The sequence below is a fragment of the Acartia tonsa genome, chromosome 14 (genome assembly GCF_053477335.1).
Source record: "Acartia tonsa isolate MP-2025a chromosome 14, ASM5347733v1, whole genome shotgun sequence".
Taxonomy (NCBI): Eukaryota; Metazoa; Arthropoda; class Copepoda; order Calanoida; family Acartiidae; genus Acartia; species Acartia tonsa.
In genome coordinates this window covers 37,236,102-37,256,962 of record NC_137273.1, presented here as the reverse complement: position 1 = coordinate 37,256,962, position 20,861 = coordinate 37,236,102, and the positions used below count along the sequence as shown (strand labels likewise).

At 33.6% G+C, this 20,861-nt stretch overlaps 1 protein-coding gene across 1 annotated transcript in view; it reads left to right on the top strand.

Moving 5' to 3' along the window:
- Dip-B (Dipeptidase B) overlaps positions 1 to 20,861 on the top strand; it is a 72,393-nt gene that overhangs the window by 50,422 nt on the left and 1,110 nt on the right. The window contains exons 15-20 of the mRNA XM_080148919.1: positions 3,245 to 3,319; positions 3,760 to 3,815; positions 4,078 to 4,181; positions 4,710 to 4,781; positions 5,239 to 5,304; positions 13,587 to 13,665. Coding sequence (XP_080005045.1) covers positions 3,245 to 3,319; positions 3,760 to 3,815; positions 4,078 to 4,181; positions 4,710 to 4,781; positions 5,239 to 5,304; positions 13,587 to 13,665 — 452 coding nt within the window. The remainder of the gene's footprint in view (positions 1 to 3,244; positions 3,320 to 3,759; positions 3,816 to 4,077; positions 4,182 to 4,709; positions 4,782 to 5,238; positions 5,305 to 13,586; positions 13,666 to 20,861) is intronic.

Below are 20,861 nucleotides of genomic sequence, written 5' to 3'. Positions count from 1 at the left end.
AAAAATTGTGGATGGGAATACGTAGAAGTAGATTTAAAGTGTATTTATTAAAATCAAGAATAGATTTATTGGAGAAAAAAACAGGAAAAAGTTTTAATAAACACCAAAGATATGGGGAAATACGTCAAACATGTAAAAATAGCCAAAAACCTGCAAACGGGCAGTCTGACTATCATTGTTGTCTTCTTCAAACGACAGGTAATTTAATTTTGATATCTTTAACTGAAAAAATTTCGAAAATCGGACCATAAACACCAAAGATATGGGGAAAAAAATGTGAAAAATATAAAAATAGCCAAAAACCTGCAAAAAGGCAGTCTGACCGTCTTTGTTGTTTTCTTCAAATGACGGGAAATTTAATTTTGATATCTTTAACTGAAAAATTTTTGAAAATCGTACCATAAACACCAAAGTTATGGGGAAAATTTGGAAAATATAAAAAATAGCCTAAAACCTGCTAAAAAGCAGTCCGACCGCCATTGATGTTTTATAATTGTGCTCCTAGATGATGGGAATGTTGTCAAAAAATTTCAGCTTTCTATCTTTTGTAGGAGCCGAGAAAATCACATTTCCCCCAATTCATTAATTATGGACGGACGGACGGACGGAAAGACGGACGGACAGACGGACGGACAGACGGACGGACGGACAGACGGACGGACAGACGGACCGACATTGTGAATTATAGAGTAGCTTCGCTACTAATAAACTATTCTGCAACGTATTGATTTTTATGCTAGAACATAGGAAATTATACTATGTAATAATACACATTTCTGTACCGTATTCTCCAGTGTCCTAGAGCGTATGAAATAGTACTAAATTTATAAACATTTCTGTGTAGCGTATTCTCCAGTGCCTTAGAGCGTATAAAGTAGTACTAAATTTATATACATTTCATTAGCGTATTTTCCGATACCCTACAACGTATAAAATATTACTATTTTAATAAACTTTTCTACAGCATATTCTTTATTACCCTAGAGCGTATCAATCGATACTAAAAAATGTTGTTATTCTGTATCGTAACAATTATTGTGTTATACAGTATTACATAGTGTTATATATTAATTATATAGCTGTAGCGTACTGTCGGGTCCAATACTCTCCAGAGTATCATTTGATACTAAATAAAAAATTTTTTTTTAACAGTGTATTGAAATCAATTTAGAGTTTTTAAATGAAAAAAAAACTTTGAAAAGCGAATATTTAAATATGCTAAAAATCTTTTTAGAATAGCATAAAGCTCTAGTAAATATAGCATTTGAAAATAATTGTATGAAACCACTTTTAATTAATTCATTTTTAGGGGGGGGGGGTGGATGTACCACTTTTTAAAACCAAAAGTAAAATGCGCATGATCTCAGCCCATAAAAGAGTTACAGCTCGAAAAATTGGCACAGCAGCTGTTTTGTGGAGAACATGTCTATATTAAAAAAATTGTAAGTGTAAAAACTTACAAATGTCAAGTGAAAATAAAAGGGAAATTTTTATGGAAAAAAGTTTATCTCAGATGATTGGAAATTGTCTACTATGGTGAAGAAAGACAAAAAAATTCGGCGGGCAACGGCGGTTCCGCCGCCGTTTCCTCACAGTTCCATATTGTTCTCCACAAAAGCAACTGCTCTGCCGAATTTTATAGATATACCTAACTCTTTTATCGGCTGAAATCATACGCGTTTTACTTTTGGTTTCAAAAAGTGGCACATCCGCCCCCCCCCCTTTTTTTTTCTTTAATGATACTAAATAAGAATGAGGAAAATAATTTATCGTAAATTTAAAATCTATATGAATATATATATATATATATTTATATATATGCACGACCTTTGTCTAAAAGAGTTTTATAAATTTGGCAATCAACTGTAATGTCATACGTCAGACATAACAGCTTTACGTATCCTATAATCTCTGTTTGGAGGGGGGGGGGGGGAGAACACGGCAGGATATTGTACGGCTCTAGTGAACTTGAATTAATTAAATCCTCTTTGTCTAACTTAGTATTAATTTAAACTAACTTTTTAGTAGCGCACATTCTCTATAGATAGGATATCTTAGTTTTTAAAGTTTCTATTTGAAAATTGAAAAAAAGAAGACAACGCCAAAAATTCTTAAAATATTAGTTTTTTTATTAAGCATCCTGTATTCATGTATTTTTAGTAGCAAAGCTACTCTATAATTAACTTTGTCTGTCCGTCAGTTAGTTCGTCAGTCAGTCAGTAACGCTATGGGGGAAACGTGATTTTCTCGGCTCCTATTCAAGATTGACAGCTGAAATTTTTAGTGAATATTCTCATGATATATGCCCATCTAATTTATACATTGTTTTGTCCATCTGTCTGTTATTTTGGGTGCTAGATCGATTCTAAGATTTTTAAGATTCGTGATGTTCTCAACTCCTTTTCAAGATACAGGGCGAAAACTTTCAGTGAATAATTAATTTTGCATTCTACATATTTTCCCCGAGTTTGATTACGATTTTTTTTGTAAATTGGGGTGCTAGATCGATTCCTAGATTTTTAGGTTTTTATGGTTTTCTCGATTCCTATTCAGGAATGACAGCTGAAATTATCAGGGATTGAATATGCTCATATTCTACATATTTCCATCAAGTTTTATTAAGATTTGTCTATTCGGTGCTAGATCGATTTCTAGATTTTTAGGTTTTCATGATTATAAGGTTGCGTGATTTTAAATGTTTGATGATTTCCCTATTTTACCAAGATTAATGCTTATTGTATGACACTGCTTTATAGTAGTTTTTTCCCGATATCCATTCATAATTTTTGTGCCTCGCTACTTATGGATGTTGTCATCCTTGTTTAAATATATTTTAAGGGGGATTTTTCTTAAAATATTAAATAAGTTTCTCTAAGGGTATTGTTTGTCTGTCTTATCTGATTTGTTAGTCTTCGCTTTTATGTATGTTATCATCCTTGTTGTTCAGGGTTGGTAACACAGACGCAGAGGGAAGGATGGCCATGGTTGATGTACTGGCCCGCTGTTAGTCTTCGCTTTTATGTATGTTATCATCCTTGTTGTTCAGGGTTGGTAACACAGACGCAGAGGGAAGGATGGCTATGGTTGATGTACTGGCCCGCTGTTAGTCTTCTCTTTTATGTATGTTAACATCCTTGTTGTTTAGGGTTGGTAACACAGACGCAGAGGGTAGGATGGCCTTGGTTGATGTACTGGCCCGCTGTTAGTCTTCGATTTTATGTATGTTATCATCCTTGTTGTTCAGGGTTGGTAACACAGACGCAGAGGGAAGGATGGCTATGGTTGATGTACTGGCCCGCTGCAAGGAGATGGCCATAGGAAATTAAATACATTTTTTTATTATTTACTTAGGAACTTATAAAAGAATTGAAGGGACAAGACAATAGACGATGACTTAATGTACATATCTTATGATGATAAATGATATATCCCTTTCTAAAACTTTGGGTAACATTATAAATTAATTGTACACATTAATAAGTTACGACTATCTTTGTGTTTCAAAGCATTCCAATTCTTTAAGTTTTGAGCTCTGCAAACAACATGGAGTTTTTTAACATTTCCTTTAAGTAAACAATTAAAGTATTTATTCTACACAGGCCAGCCTGATCCACACATGTTTACTATTGCTACTCTCACTACGACTATCTTTGTGTTTCAAAGCATTCCAATTCTTTAAGTTTTGAGCTCTGCAAACAACATGGAGTTTTTTAACATTTCCTTTAAGTAAACAATTAAAAAATATTTATTCCGCACAGGCCAGCCTGATCCACACATGTTTACTGTTGCTACTCTCACTGGCCATGCTGTACTAGGTAAATTGTAGAATAACGTAGCTACTGGAACATCTTTTATGTTAGGTACTGTATGTAAGTATATGCATACTGATTTTTAACAAATAATTTTGCTACACTTTCTGCATTATTCAAAATTATAGATAGCTTTTTCTTATGTTTATTTTAAAAAGATAAGTCAATAAATTCTCAAACTCATTAAGTTACATCCTATTAATATTCATATCCAATCCCTATACATTAAAACATCAACACATCAAAAACTGATGATATGATTCTTTAGCCTATGGAGGGTACAGTATTGCCATGGACAACGGACCTGCTAGGCATGCCGGAGTGGGTCTTAGCCTTATGAAGGCTGGTGATTCTGTGGCTGATATGTTTGAGGTTAGTTGGATAGATAGTAGGTAGGATGGGTAGATAGTAAGATAGAGACAGACAGTAAGAAAGACAGAATTGGACAAACAGATACAGACAGCCAGAAGATACATACTCACACAGAGATTAGATAGACAGACAGACAGACCCAGAAACACACATACAGATATAAAAGCAGACACAAACAGAAAGACATAAACAGACAGACAGACCAAATAACAAATACTTTAGATAGGTATTGCTTGTTTTAGATGGAGAGAGGATTGATAGACAGATTGACAGAAAAATATATAGATAGGTAGACAGACAGACATCCAGGGTAGTTAGATTTGTTAATTGGAATGTGCAACCAACATATACTGTTTAAAACAGTGTATAAGAAACCCAATAAAAAAAGGATTTAGAGTTTCCATTATAATATTTTCTGAAGCTTTCATATATAATGTTTAAACAATAAATTCAAATAAAAATCCTTGAAAATCGACTAACTCTATTAGACAAACAAAATAATAATGATTGAAATATTGCTTGATTTAGATGAGTACCATCAGAAGAGAGGATTGGGACTTCAATGTTGATAAGAGTGGAGAATTTGTTTCTATTCTCCAGGAAATTATGCAAATATATGAATCGTTTGTTATGATTACCAGGGCTCAGCAGCAGTGCATCAGCCGCGACTAATCCAAAAAAAAACCTGTTTGGATGCTTTAATAAAAATTTTGAAAAGACGGATTGTCATATTGGGTCAGGTTTTACTTCCATCTTATTGGTAAAATTGTAAATGGTTGATCTCCCTGGAGCTTACAGGCGGCTTACGCCCGGTTGCCGAGCCCTGATAATTACCTCAATGTTAAAGAAAAAATATTGAAGAAAATTAGCTTTAAATGAAGATATTTCCTTCTTGAGACAAGTCAAAAAAAATTATTTTAGACAGTATCGCTTCTACAGGAGTATAATAAGCTCAAGATTTAATATGCTTAACCGCTTCATAAAACATACCAGACAATACTATTTAGTAAATTTTTAAAATTTCTGATTGTTATGTTATGCGTAATCCTGTTACCAGTGCAACAATGCTCCAAGCTCCAGAACTCCCAGAGGTCACCAGATGCCAGGAGCATTCCTGCAACAGGTACAGTTCCTGATAGATAAATAGATCCAATCTCCAGGACTCCCAGATGCCAGGAGCATTCCTGCAAAAGGTATGGTTCCTGATATTCTTTTGTTGGAATAATAACACTCGGGAAGAGGGGGATATTTGACTGTAAATTACACTAGTACCCAAGTTTTATTGACAAGTTTTCTTATTATTTTGCTCAGAAACTTAGGTTACTTTTATTGAATTGTTGGTTGGTTCAAAACATTTTAACCATAAATTTTAATCTACAGAAGGGGTAATTTTGTTTATCATAATTGGGAATGACCATAAATTAGTCTTATTCCCCCAAGATTCTCGCAAAGATAGAAGATAGATATGTGGTCATAGAAATAGTTTTAGTAATCCTGAAAGCCATAACATTTTAATTGCAACGAAAAATTCACTAAACCTTTGGCATAATAATTAAATTAAGACTTGAATTTCCACTTTCAAAATGGTCATTTATAAAAAGTTTTCGTGTTTATTGGAGACATTAAAAATTAATATATGAAAAAGAATGTGATTGATCATTAAATAATTCAATTATCAATCTCTAATTAAAGACTAAATAACATTGTTTTTTCCTTATTTCGATTTTCTGGTCCTTGACTTTTTCCTAAGTCTTTTTTACAAGGGACAGTAATACCTACACAATATTAAGAAAATAATTTTGCCTTTATCTTTTTAAATTTAAAATAACTTATACAGACGTCTGTAGCATAATAAAACAGAAAATAGACAATAAGTTGTTTTTATAGTTTTGACTGGCAGAAAATTTTAGGCAAAATATTTTTATTGCGATTGCCATTTCCCTGTCTCCCTGGTTTTTTTCTTCAAGTGACTTCTTTGATCTTTTTGGTTCACTTGTTACAAAACAAGTCGAGGAATTAAAGTAAGGACGTCTTAGCTTTTAATTTTATGGGAGTTGGGGATGGTACTTGAGGGTTTTCATATTTATTTTTTCAAAAATAAAGACTTTAAACAACTAGCGGCTATGCCCCTAAAATCTCAGGGCTCTGTATTCAAAGGAGCAGAGATTATAGAAAAAAAGCTTAAATCCATTTTAAAGACTCAAATTTGAAAATAAAATAGCCTAAAACCACCATAGGACCTAAGTGAAGCTTACATAAAATAGAGAACCAAATTGACTGTAGGTATTGGGATCTTAAGCTTCCGACATAAAACCTTTACTACTATTTTAAATAATAGGATAATGCCTAAGTATTAAATGTCTTGGATCAACTGCAGTTCACGGGAAAATATTCCTGGTAACTAATATTTCCAAAAATCTATGAATTTTAAAGGCTGTTAGCTGCCAAACGGCTGAACGTACAGATCATACCCGCACATCATTTTAAGCGGCATAAGAAGGCCTACAAATAATCTGAAAAAGCCAAGATCCAATGATGTACAGGGAAAGCTTTACTGAAGAAAAAACGCGAAAATAGGTCTTTTTTGCGCATTTCTCTGCACTGCGAGAGAATTATGCATTATTGATTTATGGCTATTCCAGATTATTTGTAGGCCTTCTTATTTCGCTTATAACAGTGTGCGGGCAGCCATTTGGCAGCTAGCAGCCTTTAAGATTCATAGATTTTTGGAAATATTCGTTACCAGGAATATTTAACCATGAACAGCAGTTGATCCAATTTCTTTAGGTAATTCAACAAGAAAACAAGCAGGTTTATTAGAATAAATAAAGTAAATCTAGATACCTACTTAGTGAATTAGACAAATAAGAACACAGTGACGGAACAATACGGCCATATTATTGGTTAGAACGTGTACACTTTTTTGTACAAAAAGCTTTTTGTAAAGCTACATTTATCCTAAACTACTGGCTTCCAATAATCAAATAAGATTTAAATTGTGCAACAGTCGAAATATATTTCTTTTGAAGTGGGAGCAATGATTTGCACCTATTTTAACATAGAAAAAGGTAGACAATACAATATTGGATCAGAGAAAGAAAACGAAGTTGCGGGTATCGTCGTATTTTCACAGTAGCTTTTCTCCTATCCCTAGCCCCTTTGGGGGGGCTCTAACCCTGCGGGGCAATCATTAACATTTACCTACCCTAAAATAACCTATAAAAAGCTACTATACCCGCTACTTCGTTTTTTCCATGATTTGTAATATTTATTTTCAAAAAATTCTTTGACCATAGCCAAACTACTTGAATGAATAAGTAAAAAAATATGGGGGGGGGGGGGTGAAGTGATTTTTTTCCAGTGGAGATATATCTTTGGAGAGTGTTGAGGTGGTACCCTTCATTAAAAAAAGTATTAGAACTTCATCGTACCTGTATAAAGCTTCACTGTATAAGAGAACCTAATCGAAGCAGCGCTTAGAATGATCTTACAGACGGACAAACCTACACACAGACTGACAAATATCCTGTTACTTACAAGGGTTACATTTGTTAATTTTAACCAATGAAAAAGTAGCTACCTTATTCTTAATCTATATTAAAATCGATGTTAAGTGGATTCAATGTACTGATTCTATGTTCAAAATGTTCATGTTCTTGATTTTTCACACTATCTGCTTTGTGCCCTTTAAGAAATTAAAGATATATATTCATGAAACCCTTTTTGAAAGACAGATTTTAATAATGCAAGTTGTTTTGTATGAAATATCTGTACAACTTTATATACTTAGTAATAAATGTTTTCAAGACCTTATATGAGATTTATAAAGCGTACCACAGTGTTTAATACATGTATGTATTAGCTGCTCCGTCCATGGACTTTAGATTGCTCTCTTTTTTTTTGTTTTTTTTTAAAACCATTTCACTTAATCGATAAAAAGAATGGCCTAAAACCATTACAGGAGCTTACCTAATAATGATAACTTAATTGGTTTCGAATTTTTTGAGATCTTAAGCTTTAGACCTTTACTGCTTTATATAATAGGATCAAACAAAAGATATGAAATAGTTGCTCGAAACAAAACAATTTCATTCAAAGCTAAGAAAGTTCTTCAACCAGGAAAGTAAAAGATAATTGAGAGGGGAAAAAAAAGTGAAGTGCAATTACTGAGAAAAGAATTACAGTCAAGGGCAACATTTAGAATAGCTTCACTACAAAAAAAAAACTTGTATTTTTATGTTTAAAAAAACGTTTTTCATTCTCTCTCACTACAGGACTTTCATATACATAATATTTATCTATATGTATGAGTTATTATTATGGAAGTAAAAGTTGCCAAATGTAAAAAGATAAATGCAATTTTTCTTCAGTAATTTTGGCATCAAGTGAAACAATAGATTGAGTATAACAACTGTATTTGATTTTCATTACAAACAAAGATTCTTTGAATAACCAGCGTATATTCATACTAGGGGTGATTTCTTTATCACCCAAGAAATAATTTTAAAAAATTCCCTGGACCTTTAAGTAGTTTCACTGTAAAGCAGACCCATATCTGTTCACTGGTTAGCTAGATCCTTCGCTTCAAAAATCTGACTACTTTTTATTATACGATAGTAATACTTTTTCTAATAGGTTGCTCTCCTACTTCTAGGGGCTCTATTCGAAGAAAGCTGAAAATGGCCCTAAACCACTTAAAGACTGAAAATTGAAAATAAAATATATTAAAACTATACTAGGACCTATTTGAAGCTTTCCTAAAAAAGAATAACCCTATATGTACAGTATTCGTGATAAATAAAGGACAAACAAAAGATTTTACATTATAGAGTAGAAAGATCTCCTATTACTAGTATGTGCAGTTTTAATACATCTATTTTATAAGTTTGTGATAAGCAAAGGTGCAGAGAAAGTGTATGAGGACAAAAGAATGGAACATATTTGTCAAAAAAAGACAACCAACATAAAAAGTGTTCTTACAAAATAGTTCTCAAAAATGCAACATTTTTAGCACAGCAACTATATAACAAGAGGGGGGGAAGTTTTGACACATTTGCGTAAACAGTGAGTATAGGCTTTATTTTTGGACTTAGAGGATAGGTTATTAGGGATAAAATCATTCTTATATGCTAATTTTTCCCAAGTTTTAAGATTTTTTGGATAGGCCTCCAGGTGGTCTCTGGACAGGTAAAAACCGAAATCAAATTTTTTTTTTTAAAGTAAGAGGTCAATTTATATAACAAAATATGCATATTTTTTAACCCTTAACGGTCGGGGGGGGGGCGTTGAACGCCCCCCCCCTACCGGTTTTTTCTATCTCATTTTCTGTGTGTGAAAGATAAAGAGCCCAAACTGCGTGACTTTTTAAGTATGGGTATGACACATAACTGAGAGTTAGAATTTTTTGAATATCTCCATCCTGGCGGGCACAGGATGCCAGCAAACCTGGCAGGGTCATCCAGGTAAAGAGCAAAAATATTTTTTTGACTAAAACAAAGCATTTTATCTTACCAAAATACTAAAATATCCTCAAGTAGTACATCCTGATATTAAATACAGGTGTTCAAGTCTTTTTCAGGTTCCAGGTATGATCCTGCAGGTCCTGATCCTCCAGGTCTCCAGAAATCTTTAAAAGGCTCCTGTGGCCGCAATTTTTGACTTAGATACTTCAAATTTAAACTTAAGCTTTTCTTACATGCCTAAATAACATAACAAAATTAAAATTTCATAATGATCCGCCGCCGTTTTCCCGCCGACTGTGGCGGCTGGCAGCTGCCAAGTACAGCTGCGGCCGCTGAAATTTATATTTTGACATTTCTAATGTAAAATTTACATAAAAATAAACATTTTCTGGAAAAAAAAATTTCTTCTAGCTTCAAAAGTAAGAAAATTACAGCCGTTTGAAATTTTTAAGTAAAAAAAGACCTAAAAACAAAGGTTGTTAAATAAAAGGGTGAAGGAAGCGAAAATTGACTTAGACATATAAAAGGTCGGAAATTCACTATCAAACAGGGGACTTGCACAAAAAAAAATAGCCCTCTAGCTCTAATAGGAACTGAGATAATAGGGGGGGGCGTTGAACGCCTCCCCCCCCCACCCCCGACTGATTAAGGTGCGGCAAGGGGCCCGACTGTAAAGGGTTAATATTATTTACACATTTGAACAAAAAGATGCATATTTTGTTTAATAAGTTAACCTCTATCTCTAAAAAACAATATTTTTATTTTTACCTGTTCAGAGACCACCAAATGGAGGCCTACAGCTCCTGAACCTGGAGGCCTATCCAAAAAATCTTAAAACTTGGGAAAATTCATCATATAAGAATGATTTTATCTTTAATAACCTATCCTTTCAGTCCTATACTCACTGTTTACGCAAATGTGTCAAAACTTTCTTCCCTCTTGTTTACAATAATGTCAATCAAAATGCGGTTTACTCATTTGCTATATGATATAGCAGTCTGTTTTTTGTGTATATTCCCCTAGGCATAAGGTTTATTTATTTAAACTTGTATTTCCTGTCGAGCCTCGACTGGTGGCATTCTTGTACCTATATTTAGTTTCTCTAAAAAATACAACTAAATCGTTTCAGTGGTTATTAAAATCTTAGGATTTAAATAAAAAAAACTTCGCTACTGTATATCATATGATAGGATACTTAATTGTTTAGTTTATACAAATGAACTAGTAAGGGGGGGGGGGGGTTAATGCAACCATCTCGCAATCAATGAGTAAATGGCACTTGGAATTTGAATTTCGATCTGAAATTTTGCATGAGTAATCCTTGGTAGATCTATTTTTCCTAAATCGAATTAAAAATTGGAAAAGTAACGGCTGGCGGTTCAGCCGTTTTTTGCCTACTTTCGGGGCAAATTCATCATTAATTACGTATAATGTTTTGGAGCGGCAAAGAGTATTATGTGGTGATAGGTTTTGTGACTAATTTGCCCTGAAGATGGCAAAACGGCTGAGCCGTCAGCTGTTACTTATCTAACATTTTTTTTCGATTTAGGGAAAATAGACCTACCAAGGATTATTCATGCAAAATTTCAGATCAAAATTCAAATTCTAAGTGCCATTTACTCATTGATTACGAGATGGTTGCATTACCCCCCACACCTTATGTGTGTGTTTGTGTTTCTAATGGAAAGTATTTTCCTTGTTATTAAAGGTATCATAATTTCCCTCATAAAAAAACATTTCCTAAATATTTGCTTTATTTTAAAAACACTTGCAAGAATTATTCTTGCATCATTGCACTGATTAATTTTCATTCCTTTGGTCGGTTTGTCTGTATGTATGGTTGTATTTGTAATCAGAGAAAGAGATTGGACAATGGGCTGTTTATTACAGAAGTCCCCAACGTTTTATGATCACGCTTTCTTATTCATTGGCATAACAACTTTAGGGAATTTTTGTTGATTTATTCAGTTGAGTGTTCAAACGTTTAAATTATTAATTTTAATCTACGGTAGGGGTAATTTTGTGATTCATCATTAGGGATGTACTTAAATTTATCGGCCATTGTCTTATCTTGTCTTTACTTATAAATGACCTAAAATCAAAAATCTTCCCTAAAAATTAATCACTGTATTTTGCCATTTTAAAAATCTAATTTTCTAATAAACCTTACTTTTATTGGTATAATATTTTGGATTTATGAAAGAAAAATTAATATGTCTATAGTTTAAATAGAAAAAAAAATTATGCCTTAAGAAATTTAAAATATGAGATAGGCACACATTTTTTATCTTCTATGTACCTTTCCTAGTCTAAAATTGTATAGTTTGTCCCAGTAGTAAATATTTGTTGAGGTGAAATTATAGAAACTGTTTATGCGGGTCTTTAGTAGTGCAGTCTTATAACAGATTTACATAATTAGAATATACCAAACCTCCTGGTTTTAGCATAAATGTACCCACTAGTATATTTCTAGGAGGGAGGGGACATTGGACTGTTCATCACACTAGTCCCCAAAGTTTAGTTACGTTTTTTTATTCATAAGCTCAACAACTTTGGGGACTCTTTTTGAATTTTGATTGGTTGGTTCATTAAGTTGAGCGTCCACATCTATACAAGATGTAATATTGAATAAACATCATTGGGGATGTACATAAATTTTTCGGCCATTGTCTTATCCCTTTAGATGTATAGCTACTGATTTCTTTTTTCAATACCTCATACATAAATCTGCATTGAAATACCTAAAAAACAACCAATCTTTTTATTCACATAATTTTAAAGTGCAAACTACATGAATGGTAATAGAATGTATATGCCTGTATTTGTGCAAAGGCATTCTTCTTACTCCATTTTAAACGTCTCTATCATGAAACATCACTTTGGTCTCTCAAATCCCAACACCTGTAAGAGTTTATTCTGTAATTAACTAGCGGCTGTGCCTATAGGCTTTGTATACAAAGAAAGGGTTAGAGGGTATAAAAATAGCATAAAACAATCCAAAGATTCCAAATAAGAATAAATAACCTAACACAAAGGTAAAACTTGCCAAATTACAGAATTTAATTGGTATAGTGGTTCGCAATATCTTAACAGACAGACAAACAAACAAAAAATTTACTACTTTATATAATAGGATTAAATATTGATACCTATATTTCATCATAAATTCCATTATATTATTAGAGCATATACAGTTTGTACCCCCACTATACTGTTATCATTCTATCTATTTAAATCTAGTGGATTAATGAAAGTTTAGCACTATTTTTAATAAAAGTTCGTTTATATGAATGGAATTGCAATTAATAACTCTTGGAACTTGGGTTAGTTGCTTAAGTTTTCATAAATAATACAAGTTATACATAACCTTTTGACATCTATTTTAGTTAGCTAGTTGGATAGCTAGCCTGTATATCTATCTATCTTGATATATATTATCCATCCATCTGGTATCTGATCTGGGTATCTATCTATCTAGACATATATTATTGATCTATCTAGGTATCTGGACTGGATATCTATCTATCTTGACATAAACTATCTATATATCCAGGTATCTGGTCTGGATATCTATCTATCTTGACATATATTATCTATCTATCTAACCACCAGCTGAAATCAGAGTTGTTCCCTTTCAAGTGTACATATTTGGATATCTATCTATCTTGACATATATTATTTACTTATCTAGGTATCCCATCTGGATATCTATCTATCTTGACACATACTATCTATCTATCTAGGTATCTGGCCTGGATATCTATCTATCTTGACATATACTATCTATCTAGGTATCTGGACTGGATAACCACCAGCTGAAATTAGAGTTCCCAATTAAGTATACCTATCTGGATATCTATCTATCTTTACATATATTATCTACCTATCTAGGTATCTGGCCTGGATATCTATCTATCTTGCCATATATTATCTATCTATCTAGGTATCTGGTCTGGATAACCACCAGCTGAAATCAGAGTTCCCTATCAAGTATACCCATCTGGACATCGCTGGCGCCGCAGGTAATCATTGTTCCATTTCCATTTGTCCGTCTTTTTGTACGTCTGCAAGAAACGGTAATGGGTGGATAGTAAAATTCTCGATAACCAGTTAAGACAGAGTGCCTGTCTTTAATACTCGAAGAGATGACAAAACAAAAGAGAATAAAGTATCTTTCACAGCTCTATAAGACAGACGCGACGGCTGAAATTTCTCATAAAGGTTTGAGCTATCCTTATACTAAAGTAACAGGATGTTTGTGTGTCTGTGTGTTTGTTTGTACCGAAGGATCTCGCTAACCGCTGAACCGATCGGGTTCTCCTTAACAGGGTATCTTCTCATAGGTCCCGGGAAGGTTTATAACTATTTTCTTGGGGGGTGGGACACGCCCAACCCCCTAAAAAAGAAAAATCCCCCCTTAAAAAAAAAAAAATTTTGATTTTTTTAGGTAACTAAAATTAAAAATTAGGGGGGGGGATTTTTTTTCGAATCCCCCCTCCGCAGGTGCCCCTAGAGGTCTCTAGGGACGTAGCCGCTAGTAATGTAAAAACTAACTATGTCATTCTTGAGTTTAGGTTAATATATGAGCTTTTCAACTAATAAATTTTGTCATCCTTGTTTTGCTTAGTCAGATGCGTGACTTAATTAGTATTAGGCGCGAGGAGATGCCTAAGCAAACTTAAACAAAATTCAACTGATTTACTTTTCTTAGGCTTTTTATATGAAAGTAGAATATAAAAATTTGCATAGATAAAGTAAAATGCCACCTTCTCGTTTGTAAAGATTTGTAGAACTCTTATATCTTGAGTATAAACAAAATATATAAAAAAAAATATTAAATCTATCTGAAGTAACTTGCATTGTATGTGCAGTTAAAGTAAAGGTGTTCCTGCAAAAAAGGAATAATTTTAAAAAGTGTCATTAAAATGCAGAATATAAATGTAAAGGGGGGGGGGGGGTTAATGTAACCATCTCGTAATCAATGTATAAATGGCACTTAGAATTCGAATTTCGATCTAAAGTTTTGCATGAGTAATCCTTGGTAGGTCTATTTTCCCTAAATCGAACAAAAAGTTGGAAAAGAACGGCTGGCGGCTCAGCCGTTTAGCCATTTTTTGGCTATTTTCAAAGTACATCTATCACGAAACCTATCTCTTTGCTGCTTCAAAACGTTTTCAAACAATTCTAGCCGGTAGTTGCTGGTACTAGAAATCTAAAAAAAATCTATATTGTATCATATCACATAATTTAAAGCAAAAATATGTTTCAAAAAGTAATTTATGACAGATTTGCCCTTAAAATAGCCAAAATAGACCTACCAAGAATTACTCACGCAAAATTTCAGATCGAAATTCGAATTCTAAGTGCCATTTATACATTGATTACGAGATGGTTGCATTAAACCCCCCCTTCCCCCCTTTGTTAAAAAACTGCTTGAATGCAGGATAATGTTTAAGGAAGTATTTACATTTTTTCAAGTAACACGTTTTAAATAGACGTACGGACTTTCTGGCAACGATTAAAGAGTCGCAACGCTTTCTAAAACGTACCTAACTGTTATAGACTTCATTATGCAAAGTTTGAAACCAGTAGGACAAATCTAACATATCTAAATTAAAGAAAAGAGCTAACCGTTTTGGACTGACAGACGGATCGCCCCTAATTATAGAAAAGCTCCGCCTTTAAAAACTAAGGCTGTTTTTTTCTACAGTATTGTATGGCACACGTAAAAGTGCAATTTGGATTGATTTGCTCGCTCTTTTCCCCATCTGCCTACATAAGTCTTCCAAAATTGAATATTAGGAAAAGAATTAAGTTTATTTACTTCAGTTTTTCTTTTATACTCTATTTTTTTTGTTTATAGATACAAGTAATAGAATGTCTGTTGGTTTTGATCATTACTAGCGGCTACGTCCCCAGAACCTCTGGTGCACTTAAGGTGGGAGGGGTAAAAGGTTATCCCCCCTATTTCAATTTAAGTTTTAAATAGAAAATAAAATAAAAAAATTTTGAGTCATCTTAGAGTCATCTTTTATTGGGTGGGTGAAGTGAAGATACCCCCCCCCCCCACACACAAAAAAAAATAGTTAAAAACCTTCCCTGGGCATTCAAATTGATTTTAGCAGGAGTCCACTTATTTTTTAAAGTATCATTCTTTTAAATCGTGGTTATAAATAATTGGATGTCTGCTTGATTTGTCCATTATTATCTCAACAACGACAAGATTAAATGAGCTTTGTTCAAGGGTCTATTCGCCCTGTAGACAACCAAACCTTTGATTGCACGACTTTTGTCTTGGAAGTCCTAACTGTGCATAGTAATGAGTTGCGCCTATTTTGGGCCAATGCATTCTCCGTACTCTAACCTAACATAGCAGCAATAGGAACCATTTATAACGTCTTGAGTTATGACGCGGTGCTAAGCCGAGATTCGAAGATGCGCTATGTGTTTAGCCACGGGTATACTGCCATTGATAAAATTAATATAGAAAACAAATTATAGAAAAAGATTGAAACAATTTTCTAAAAATAATTTCTTGTGTCCATTGCACACTAAAGCTGGTTTTAAAAATAGTATATGATTATTATAACATCAGCTTTTTAGTAATTGATTAAGTTGTACCTTTTCTTAAACGATAGGTATGGAAATTACTAAATGGTGCCGTTGAACTAGAAATTTTACTGGTCACCAAATATAATAAAAAATCTTGCATTTGCATTTGTTGGCCTAAAAACTTCAGAGACTTTATTTGAATCAAGATTGGTTAGTACAAACTAGCAGTGCCTAAGCTTTTCTACCACTTACATGCAGAATTATTGAAGTTTTACATTAATTTTTTGTCCATTGCCTTTTCCATTAAGATTCCTGAATAGACCAAAGTTAAAAGATCCTTTTCAACTTAAAAAAATCTTTAATTCTTATTTTGTTAGGAATGCTGATATTTTTTATGTAATCTCATATAATTTTTGTATTATTTTAATATTCTGATATTAGATTATCTTTCTGTCTGTTTTTGAGCCAGGCTTTTAAAGGGGGAGGGGGTTGATGCAACTATCTCGTAATCAATGATTAAATGGTACTTAGAATTCGAATTTCAATGTGAAATTTTCCATGAATATTCCTTGGTAGGTCTATTTTCCCTAAATCGAACAAAAAGTTGGAAAAGTCACGGCTAACGGCTGGCGGCTTAGCCGTTTCGCTATTTTTTGGATATCTTAAGAACAAATTAGTCACGAAACCTATCTCCACAATACTTTTTGTCGCTCAAAAACCTTATCAAACGGTTCTAGCCGGTAGCTGTTGTTACTAAAAATTTTAAAAATGGTTATTGCTATCATTTAACATGAATTAACCAAAAATATGTTTTAAAAAGTTCATTCCTACGTAATTAATGATTAATTTGCCCTAAAAATAGGCAAAAAACGGCTAAACGGCTGAGCCGCCAGCCGTTACTTTTCCAACTTTTTGTTTGATTAAGGGAAAATAGACCTACCAAAGATTACTCATGCAAAATTTCAGATCGCAATTCGAATTCTAAGTGCCATTTAATCATTGATTACGAGATGGTTGCATTAACCCCCCCCCCCCCGTTTTTGTCATAATTTGAACTCTGCTGTGATGTTTGTTTGATTCTATGACTAGGGAACCACCATAAAATCATTTATCTCAAATTTGCAGAAATTTCAATTTGATTTAATTTGCTAAGGACACTCTTGGGTTTTTAAGATTTTGGGGATTCCTTTTTTAAGTTGGTGACTCGTGCCACGACATACCAGCAATTTTATTTGGGTGCTACTCCCTTAGTTTTAGAGATAATTGGGTAAAACCTTTTTGGTTGTGTCACTAAGATGGGGGGGGGGGAAGTTTTGACACATTTGCGTAAACAGTGAGTATAGGCTTTATCCTGAGAGGATAGGTTATTAGAGATAAAATCATTCTTATACCATAAATTTTTCCAAGTTTTAAGATTTTTTTGGATAGGCCTCAAAATGTTTTTTTTGAAGAGTTAAGGGTCAAAATATGCATATTTTTAAATGTTATTTACATATTTGAAGAAAAAGATATATTTTGTTATAAAGTTAACCTCTATATCTTCAAAAAAGAAATTTATTTTTACCTGTCCAGGGACCAACTGGGGGACTGCGGCTCCTGAACCTGGAGACCTGCAGCTCCTGAACCAGGAGGCCTATCCAAAAAATCTTAAAACTTTGGAAAATTTATCATATAAGAATGATTTTTTCTTTTATAACCTATCCCTTCAGTCCAAAGATGAAGCCTATACTCACTGTTTACGCAAATGTGTCAAAACTTCCCCCCCCCCCCCTCTTACCCCAAGTTTTAGTATCTTTCAAAAAAACGGCGGATAATTGGGTAAATTTTTTACCCAATTATTTCTTAAACTGAGAGCGTAGCACCAACAATAAAATTGCTGGAAAGCCGTGGCAAGAGTCAAACCCCCCCTCCCCCCCATTTATGTAGCTTTTTAGTATATTAGTTTTTCTATAATAAAGGTTATACCAATCTGTCTGTGGGTCACAATTTAAAAGTACATCATAAGTTTTTATTATTTTTATTTGTACTTCGTTTTTAAAAAGTTTACTATGATATTATTAGCTTTATGAGGGTATCTTGGTGAAGTTGATATATTAATATTGCATTGCAGTTTATATACTTTAATAAAAAAATGTTCTTTTTAATTGAGGTTCAATCATTATCTTTTTGCCACATAAAGAAAGCGAATCATCGATCTACAAGGATGCCGCTATTCTGTTTTGTAACGCCAGGACACCCAGCTGACAACCAGACAAAAAGCTGACAACCAGACAAACAACCCTTTTACCTATGTCTTGAAGTTATGATTGTGGTCAAGGCCTTCTCCTTTTTCTTAACCCTTAACACCTGTATTTCATATGATGATGTACTACTAGAGGACATTTTAGTATTTTGGTAGGAAAAAATGCTTTGTTTAAGTCAAAAAAAAATATATTGCTCTTTACCTGGATGACCCTGCCAGGTTTGCTAACATCCTGTACCCGCCAGGATTGAGATATTCAAAAAATTCCAACTCTCAGTTATGTGTCATACTCATACTAAAAAAGTCACGCAGTTTGGGCTCTTTATCTTTCACAAACAGAAAAAAAACAGAAAAAAACGGAGGGGGGGGCCCTTAACGCCACCCCTTCCCCCCCCCCCCGACCGTTAAGGGTTAATATTTTGTCCTCGAAAATTTTCTTCAATATTAAGCAGTGTTTCGGAGCCGGGAGCCGTGGAGCCGCCATATTTTGCTGGAGCTGGAGCCGTAATTTTCGTTAAAAACGGCTCCGGACTAGATAAATAAAGAGATTTTTTATAAATAATAATTTGGTAACTCTGTTTTGTCATGTGCAAATGCCTCTTTTAAGTTTTTCAAGTCCATTTTTATCAAATATTGAACTTTAAAACCTTCAAAAGTCAAAAATAAAAAATATTTTTTTTTATGGGGAAAAAAATATGTCGAGTTTTTCTTGATTTTAGGTTTGAGCCGGAGCCGGATCCGTATGTCCCGATACGGGTCCGCTAAGCCGCATCAAAATGAAACGGCTCCGAAACACTGTTATTAAGGATAAAATTAATAGCTACAGATAGATATCCGCATTTGATGTTAAGAGTATCTTATATAAGTTACCAATTTAATTAGAGATTGTTATATTGATATTTTCCTTTTTAAGTTGTTTAATTTTCCTCTCCAGCCCCCTCTTTCCTAATTTGGGAGTGTTTAATATTTATCTATCCCAAGCTTTTTACAAATAATACCGCGTTTGGTCAATTTACAAGATCTTAGAGGACATTAACTCATTTTAGCCTTAGGTATAATAAAATACACAAGAAAATTGATTGTTTTTGGCTTGAAGTATTCAGCCGATTGTAAAATGTGACATCAACAGTAAGAATATGTGGAATGCATTGGTACATAAACAGGTGCAACTCAATACCCTACACTGTTAGTACTTTTAGACAAAGGTCGTGCAATCAAAATGTTGGTTTTCTATCGGGCTAATTGACGCTTTACAACACAATTATAAAATGTGGAGTATGTTTCAAGGTGCGTGGAGAGGTCTAGAGCCCTAAGCGACACCAAGCCCCCTAGAGTTCATCATCATTTAGCTGATATAATAAATGTTAATAAGTAGTTACAGTTCCAAAATATAGGATTCTCCCAGATATTGTTAATAATAATGAAAATGACAGTATATCTCTATTTCTATTCCATCCATTAATTTGGATATATATATATATATAGCTGTTTCTGGAGTATTTTTAAAAGTGAAGCTTTTCTATAATTAGGGTAGGTCCGTCCGTCCGTACGTAACGGATAGCTCTTTTCGTTAATTTAGACATTTTAGAAATGTCCTATCGTCTTTGCATGATGATTCCTATAGGAGTTAGGAACGAGTTAGAAAGCAAAGCAACTCTAAAATTGTTATCAGAAAGTCCGTAAGTCCATTTTAAACATGTTGATTTTTAACTTTTTTAACATCAAATTTTTATGTGATCTAATTATCCGATTGATCTGATTTTTGATATGTTGATTCCTGGGACAACAAAGTATAATGTATCAAGAAGTTTTCCAACAAATTTACTTACAATATTGCTCAGGGTTTCGGATCCGGATCCGCAAGGATCCGCATATTTTTGAGTCCAAGGATCCGGATCCGGATCCTTGGACTCAAAAAAATGCGGAAAAAATGGAAAAATCTACCTAAATTTATATAAAATCTCAGACATTCTCTTGATGAGAGCCAATCTTTAAGGTTTAGGGTCAGACTTGAAAATTAAAAGTATTTTTGACTTCGAATTAAAGAATAAATATTTTTGAAAAATTTGGTGATATTATTTTTATTGTCAAGAATCCGGATCCGGATCCAGTAGGATCCGGATCCGGATCCGCACTGACCAAATTTGGAGGATCCGGATCCGCAAAAAATCAATGCGGATCCGAAACCCTGATATTGCTTTGACTCTAATACATTTACATTCTGATTATTTAGTTCTGACACTTTATAAGTGTTAATGGCCTTTTGTCCTACAGTTTCAGTGCTTCGCTTTTATGGATGTTGTCATCCTTGTTCTGAATGCAATTTGATGGATTTAGCTTTACACCCAATATATATCATTGAGTTAGGTAACACCACTAAGACAACAAACCGTTTGATTTTGCGACCTTTGTCTAACTTTGTAT